The sequence below is a fragment of the Anopheles marshallii genome, chromosome 3, assembly GCF_943734725.1.
Source record: "Anopheles marshallii chromosome 3, idAnoMarsDA_429_01, whole genome shotgun sequence".
In the NCBI taxonomy this organism is placed as follows: Eukaryota; Metazoa; Arthropoda; class Insecta; order Diptera; family Culicidae; genus Anopheles; species Anopheles marshallii.
Window position 1 is genome coordinate 40,513,093 of NC_071327.1, and position 7,289 is coordinate 40,520,381.

Consider the following 7,289-nt stretch of genomic DNA (forward strand, 5'->3'; position numbering starts at 1 on the left):
CTTTCATACGCCGCTCAGTACGTTTTACAACGAGTTTGTATATTGCAACTATTTTTTTCAATTCTCGTTCGTTTCATTAATGGATGGAAATATGCTTTACTTTGTTAAACAGCTACACATGGTCGTTTGCATTCACTTCAGGAACGCAACTTCGCGATTTCATTCGTTCATTGGTGGGACGGACCACCTGGTCATAGCTCTGTATTTTCTGAACGTTTTGTGTTTACGGAAAAGTGCGTAAAACAAGACACAACCAAATCGTAATCCAGGAGATCGATGAAAGATTCACATATGCCGATGATAATTTTTGGTTGTAATTCATCCCTCCACTTTACCGTTACCTAAAACTACAACAACTCCTTACCCCGGTATATGTTCCGCTTTACAGCTTAAGCAGTGTGTAAAGGAACGCCAGAATTTTACGTTGTACGCTCACCTTATGTTAGAAGAAAGCTTGGTTCGGATTGTTACTATTGCTGTTGCTGTTCGGGTTTTGAAGGCTGTTGCGGGCCGGCTGACCGCGAGAGAAGGCCGACTTTCCGCCTCCTCCTCCACCGCCTCCACCACCACCACGTTGAGAAGCTGCAGGACGACGCACATGGCGCATTTCACTAGAAAAGTAAACGATCAAACAAGAAGTTAACAATGTGTTTTTCTTTGTATTCGTATAATAAAATCATCGTTCTATTACCGGTCCATCTCAAGCTCCTCGAGCTTTTGTGTCAATCCTAGTTTCTGCTGTACAGCCAACCGAAGTAGCTGGTTGAGAGTTTTCTTTTCCTCTTCAGCTGCCGCGAGCTGATGCGTTAGTTCGTCAACCTGAGTCACATACTCCTCGCAACGAGCAGCAAACATAGCGCGAAGACCTGTATTTATTTAGAGGAGCGAATGAACAGAGCACGTTGTAATTACATAAACTACAGGTTTCATGTTATATAACCAACGTTGGGAAATGGACTGTAACTTACTGGAGAATGTTGCCGCATCTTCCTTCAAAATGCGTAGTTCGTTTCGCAGCTTTGACATAGTATCGCTGACGACCAGCTTCTCGTTTTCGTACTTCGATTTCAGATTCGTCAGTGCCACTTCAGCCGTGTTCTTGTTGGATTTAAGAACGGTCCGTAGCGTTGCAATCTGTTCTCGCTTCGTCGAAAGGAGGCTGCGCAGCTTAATGATTTGTTCGTGCAGATCGGCAATCTCTTCCTTTGCCTCCTTTACATCGCCCGACGACGTAACGGACGAATCGGTCACCACCTTATCCTTGTTCAGCTCGATCGTGTGCTCGACGGCCGTTTTAAGGTACCGAATTTGATCACTCACAGTGTCAACGTATTTGCGAATCTCAACTGCATCGCTCAGTGCTTGCAGGTCTTCAAAAACGTGTGGCTTCGAAGTGAGTATGTCCGATTTCAATTGCGACTGAATCGCCGTCAATGAATCGTTCTCGAAGCTAAATATACATAGAAACATAAACAATAACATGATTGTCATTAATGTTAAAATGTTTGGCATATTAGCGCTGTATACTGTTGTTACCTTAAATCGTCGTTCTTGTGGTCCAGCAGTACACGATTTGGGGTTTCTCCGTTAACCGTGCATACCAAGTGATATAGCTGCGCTAAATCGTCGCTTAATGCAACCAGATTAGTTCGTGTCGTGTTCAAACTCTGGCCGGCTGTTTGCGAAAGTGTCGTAAGCACTTGAATGTCACTGTGCAAGTCTAAAGACTTTTGTTCAACCGACAGTAACTAAAAGAAAGAGTGTAGCAACAGTGTAAGTTGGATTAGTGATCGATCAGAAGGTGGAAGCAATCATGATTAAATATTATTACCTTGTTCTTTAGATTTGTTATTTCATTACGCAGTACAGTCATTGCATCGGAACAGTTCAATCCCTTTTGCAGTTCTGCCAAGTCAGCCTTAAGAGTATCAATTTCCTTCGAGCTTAGTGTAAACCAGCTCGAGTACTGCATGATGGCTTCGTTCAATTTGTCATTCACATCTTTGTCCTTTGCAGCAGACACTACAAGATGCACGTGCATAAATGAAATAATATAAGATTAGTGCGAATATGAAATATATGAATGTACAGAAAGTTTAGTTAGACCATTTAGTTAGCAAAAACACTCACTGGTAATGTTTTCTTCGATTTGAATCTGCTTTTTGAGCGTGTGCAGTGCGTCAACGTGTGCTGCCAGCAACATCAACTTTGCCATAAAGTTTTGTAAATCGTTCTGGCTTTTATCCAGATTCTGTTGAGCATCGCGCAGATTGGCAGTCAGGCAGAGCTTCTCGGTTTCCATTGTTTCCAGTTGTTTCTCGAGTTTTTTAAGCTCATTCAGATGAATCTCAGAGAACAGGTCACCCTTTGTGCCATCGGGTGACTTCAGATCTGCTGTTTCTGCCTCGAGCGTAGCTTCCAAACGTTTTAGGGTGGAATCTCTGCGTGATACGAAATTCAACCAAAGAAATTGCATAAATACGAATGTCTTTCCAATTGCTTTACATTTTACAACAAACATACCTCAATGATGGTATTTCCTCTTCGCAGTCACTGCTGTTTAGGGCATTTTCTTCCATACTACGTATACTATATGCCAAATTACTTATATTGTACATCGATTCACGGTTGATATGTGCATCAAGCTCTTTCTTCAAAGCGTATTTATTCTCCCTTTCAACCTTGCAAAAGAAAACAGAAAAATAGACACACCGGATTAATTTACTGCTCTGTGTTTTACATCGATTTGCAAAGTGATGACGCAATCTATATTACTTACTTGCAGTGCAGTCAAGGCATCTTCCATCTGTTTCTCAGCTATTTTTTTAAGACTAGCCAATTCTTCCACTTGCGAATTCAACAGCTGAATTTCCTCCGTAAGTCGTCGGATTTCGTGCTTTGCGCCTTCAAATTCCACCTGTCGGAAGAAGAATCGCGTTAATAACAATGTTTCATGCATTTTCGCTGTCTTGACCAACCTGAGAGCTGCGCAAACTGGACACCTGTTTTTGGAGGGAAATGTTTTCTTCTTCGAGTTCGGAATAATCGGCCAGCATACGAGCTTCCCGATACTTCATATCCTTCAGCTCGGCTTTAAGCCGCACCCGTTCCGCCTCGGTACCGGACTTGTCGCGCCCAATTTCGGCGTTCTCCTGCAGCATGCGGTCCCGTTCGCTCGTGACACGATCCAGCTCGTGGCGCAACTGTTTGGTTTCATTTTCCAGTTCCACGATCTGCATGTTGAGGGATGTTTCCATCGCAGCCGATTCGTTGAGCAATGCATCTTCCTGTTCGATGCCTGTCTTCGTGGTGACTTGTTGTGTTTTTTGAAATTTTTGTAAAGCCTAAAACAAACCAATGAAAGTTCGGAACATAAAATAGTTCTTGAGTTCGGTTTCGTTGGGATAAAAAGCTCTGTAGGGGAATATTACTTTAGGATGGATAGGTTAATTAGTTAGTTAGTTCATTAGGATTTGTAGTCTTTGCATAAATTTTTACAAAACCAATTTTACGGTATTGAAATATCGTTCACAATCCTGAATTGAATTGTGTCCATGCTCTACACACAACGAAACAGATCGACACAACAGGTTAATATATTCCAGCCAAATACGCTCGATACAGATGAACGACAATGATTACTATTCATTCGCTAAGCTACGGCCTACTTGGATCAATATCCGGAACGTCTACTATTGCGTTAAATGATTGTAAACAAATTTTCTTTGATGAGGTAGTGCGCAGCGTCATCGTATCCGTTTTAAATTGTTTCGCCGTTGTGGTGCTTATTGTTGACCTTCAAAATGAATTTGCCGGCCGTGTAGCACAGACCTACACGTTTGTATGATGGCACAGACAAAACGAGCCGGTATGGATAAATTAGCTCAACGGTGCGCAAATGTGGAGCTTTTATCTATGGTGCTATCTGGCATGCAACATCGACGGCAAGTGAAAATGGAAGGAAAATCGCACTTGAGGAAACAACAGGAGGGAGAGAAGAAAATAAAAACTATTCAACCATAACGCGCGTTGCACATGTTACACGCGTTATTTGGTTTCGCTTTGATTTACTGTATGAATTTCCACCCGATCCGAAGAGCAAGAGTGGCAAGTGTTGGATGTTAGCCAGGTGTGGTGTGATACACACTTTCTTGCAGGGTAACATTTGTGGGTGGGTTGTTGCGAGTTTGGGCCACACACTTGCCGACGACAGTCCATGCTTGTTGAAGCACGAAGATGACCCACGAACAATTGGACGAACGGACCCCGAAGGAAATGAAAACAATTATTTGCACAACTCCATTCGCCTGCAGTTATGAAATTGATCAATAGCACTAGAGCAGAAGAATAGTACCATGAGCACACTACTTATCTCCTAATTGGAAAGCAATTGAACAATCGAAGCACGCGAATTTGTTTGAAGGGTCTCGTTAGTCGCTGGGAACGAGACCAAAATACCCACACATATGCCACACAGTCGTGCCTTGGTTTAATGCGCCTATTATGTTCAAAATATAGTTCATCCGTTTGAACCTGTTGAAAGGCGCGTCCCATGTACAGATCAACGCGAAGTCGCCAGTTACAATTTCGATTGCATTTCAAATGAAATTGTGATAATCATCGGAAGTTACAATAACTGAAAGCAATCCCCTAGCGCTGCCGCCATCCCTACCGCCTTCGCCAAACATAGGCTCCATAGGCGAGAAAACACGAACGGAAAATTTCACCCATTTCGCTTGTGCCATGGGGATGTGAAATGAAATAAAACGAAATGAGACCAAAATGTGCGGTGAATCATTAGATTGTTATAATTGTATATGGAGAGGTTGGCGTGGCAATAGGCTTTTCTTTCCCCTTTGGTTGTATGGCAACCTGGTGGTGCATCTGTTGTTACTTTGACCGTACAGCTGCACACTTCCGCTAGAAGAGCATTTTTTGGCTTTTGGATGACCACAAATGGACTGTATGTACACACATGTAAAACTTACCTCTTGTGTAATGTCGAGTTCGAGTTTGGTATTCTCGTACAGCGATTCCAGCTCTTCACATTTCACTTGTAGGTTTTGTTTTTCCTCCAGCAGCCCCAAGCCATACTTGGCCGATTGTATATTCTCGCTGCTCACCTGGTCCAGCTCCCGCGTTAGGCGCTCGATTTCGGACCGCAAGGTGTCCAGTTCTGATGATGATGTCATTTTCGGTAATATGTGTGTTCCTTTTTTGTTGGCTTCCTGATAGAACACTTAGCTCCGCAATAGGATCGGAGGGTAGAGCAATCAACGGAGAGGCACGACGGTCGGCGTTCGGTTCGGTGGTGGTAATTCTAGGAGAAGATGGGCCCTTCGTGCACCAGACCTAGTGGCACTGCGTCGAAGAAGTTACGCAAAGGAATGTTGCCTCCTTCGGTGTGGCGGAATGCTGGCTTTATGCGTCCTCACGATAAAAGAAACCTGTACTAGTCATTACACTGTTTGGGGGGTTATAAGCACTGTTTTTTCTTCTCCGCCGTATCATCGGCTGGGAGGCGTGTTACACTTGTGCCACCTCAAACGATTGGGTGACATTGGCCGTTTCTCTTTTCTATTTTCACTCCGAACATCGAAAACGGCGAACTCCAGCGTACGTCGGAAAATGTATCACTGTGCCGCGCGGAAGCCAATGATGAATGGAGCACATGAAACAAAGCACTGTTGTATTGTGCTTATAGAAAAAAAACCTATCAAAACAGGAAAACCTTCTGATTTTTCTTTCGACTGCACTTGCTTTTTAGAAATTGTTGGCCACCGCGGCAGAGTGCGAGACGGAACGCAACTTTTCCCACGTAACAAAATTTGGCATGTCTGAAATTAGCTGGCGTCAGTTGTTGCTTTATTTTTGTCGATTGGTGTATTCTGCTGGCGTCCTTCAAACGTCCGTTTGGAGCATTTATATGATGAGATCAGCGCCAACCATGGGCAAATCACTGAACAAGAGAAAAATAAAAGTCGGGAATGTTTTTTTTTTGCAGTACCATGCAGTGAACAATTGTTTAGATTTCAGTATAATCGTATTGGAATTTTTCAGAAACAAAAAACGTTAAAAAATATGTTTATCAAGATTTTGCAAACATTCTTCATCGCAAACTATTCCTGTTCGCATTCGCAATCACGGTTATTAAATTTTAAAAATTATTCATTTTATGTGGCCACGGCTTCACTAAACAAACGCTCGTTGAATTTTGAACACGAACTGAAGAATGGAACCCATATTTTGTCTGCTGTATGTTCTATCAAGGCACGTAATTGCAAGGCTTTTGCTTCACCATGCATAAGAATAGCTCGAAAGTGTACATTGTTTAACGATATAACACACATAATGCGGTGAAAACATCACAGCAACAAGGACGAATCGCAATCCAATGCTGCTTTTGCTATAATATTACCATTTATAAACATTATATTAAGTTCAAATATTCATTACACCACATTGAAGGAATAAAAGGTATATTTGTATCGGTACGCACTCATACCATCACATGAATACATCATCTTCCTCTTCGTTATCCTGATCACTCGATGAAACGGCAAGTTCAATATTATAATTGGAGTAAATATTGTCGAGAGCCTCTTTAACCGTTCGTAGCTTGGTTATTTCGAATGAAGTTAAATCGATCTGTTGCTTTAGTTTGGCCATTTGCTCACCAAACACGGGTTGTTGGGTTGTGGGACTGCTAGCATCATCGCAATTGTCTGCGTGTAGGTTGATATAAGCGCAATCCTTGAAACAACTGTATGCCAGCTCAAGAATCTTCATCAAGTTTACCACATCCTTTTCGGACCAGGGTTCGGTCTGTTGAAGTTGTTGCGCTTTCAGATTATGTATTTTCAGCTGTTCCATCACACAACTGATGTTGCAATAAATGGTTTCCCAGTGCGATGGTGTAAGTTGCAGCGGCGCTTCATCCGATTGCTCTACAAAGAACAGATTGTAAAGATATTTGATATTTGAATGCAAAGCGGTTGTCTTACCGTTATGCAATGTGTTCAGTTTTTGTTTTAGTTCCTTCATACTGGTAATCTGGCTAGAATATTTACTTTCAGGCATATTAGAGGTGGAAATCTTGCCGCACTAGAAGAGCGAACCAAAAACAATGGTGCAAAACTCGTTGAACTTGAAAAATGACAGTTTCGAATGTTTGGTTAGACCCAAGTATCAAATTTTCTGTTGAACCGGTTATCTGCACCGGTTGGATTATAGTTTGAATTTTATTGGTTTCATTCGAAATTTTGATATTGTAAATGATATTTTGATTA

At 42.2% G+C, this 7,289-nt stretch overlaps 2 protein-coding genes across 2 annotated transcripts; both read right to left on the reverse strand.

Moving 5' to 3' along the window:
- Positions 1 to 377: 377 nt before the first annotated feature.
- On the reverse strand, positions 378 to 5,192 carry LOC128716282 (protein bicaudal D). Its single transcript, XM_053811203.1, has 10 exons — positions 4,989 to 5,192; positions 2,979 to 3,344; positions 2,780 to 2,917; positions 2,524 to 2,681; positions 2,131 to 2,441; positions 1,832 to 2,022; positions 1,537 to 1,748; positions 969 to 1,450; positions 692 to 866; positions 378 to 611 (listed from the first exon to the last, which is right to left on the reverse strand). The coding sequence occupies exons 1-10, from the start codon at positions 5,190 to 5,192 to the stop codon at positions 443 to 445; spliced, it is 2,406 nt and encodes an 801-aa protein (XP_053667178.1). The 3' UTR covers positions 378 to 442.
- A 1,315-nt stretch (positions 5,193 to 6,507) lies between these two features.
- Positions 6,508 to 7,080, reverse strand: LOC128712598 (uncharacterized). The gene is made up of 2 exons (XM_053807489.1): positions 7,005 to 7,080; positions 6,508 to 6,947 (listed from the first exon to the last, which is right to left on the reverse strand). The coding sequence occupies exons 1-2, from the start codon at positions 7,078 to 7,080 to the stop codon at positions 6,508 to 6,510; spliced, it is 516 nt and encodes a 171-aa protein (XP_053663464.1).
- Between the last annotated feature and the right edge of the window lie 209 nt (positions 7,081 to 7,289).

Excerpts from the sequence above, each read along its gene's own strand:
- LOC128716282 (XM_053811203.1), bottom strand. The coding sequence starts at position 5,192 with ATGACATCATCATCAGAACTGGACACCTTGCGGTCCGAAATCGAGCGC. Across the intron at positions 1,451-1,536 it reads CACAAGAACGACGATTTAAG|CTTCGAGAACGATTCATTGA; the intron begins GTAACAACAGTA and ends ATGTATATTTAG. Across the intron at positions 612-691 it reads GAGGAGCTTGAGATGGACCG|TGAAATGCGCCATGTGCGTC; the intron begins GTAATAGAACGA and ends TTACTTTTCTAG.
- LOC128712598 (XM_053807489.1), bottom strand. The coding sequence starts at position 7,080 with ATGCCTGAAAGTAAATATTCTAGCCAGATTACCAGTATGAAGGAACTA. Across the intron at positions 6,948-7,004 it reads ACTGAACACATTGCATAACG|AGCAATCGGATGAAGCGCCG; the intron begins GTAAGACAACCG and ends TGTTCTTTGTAG.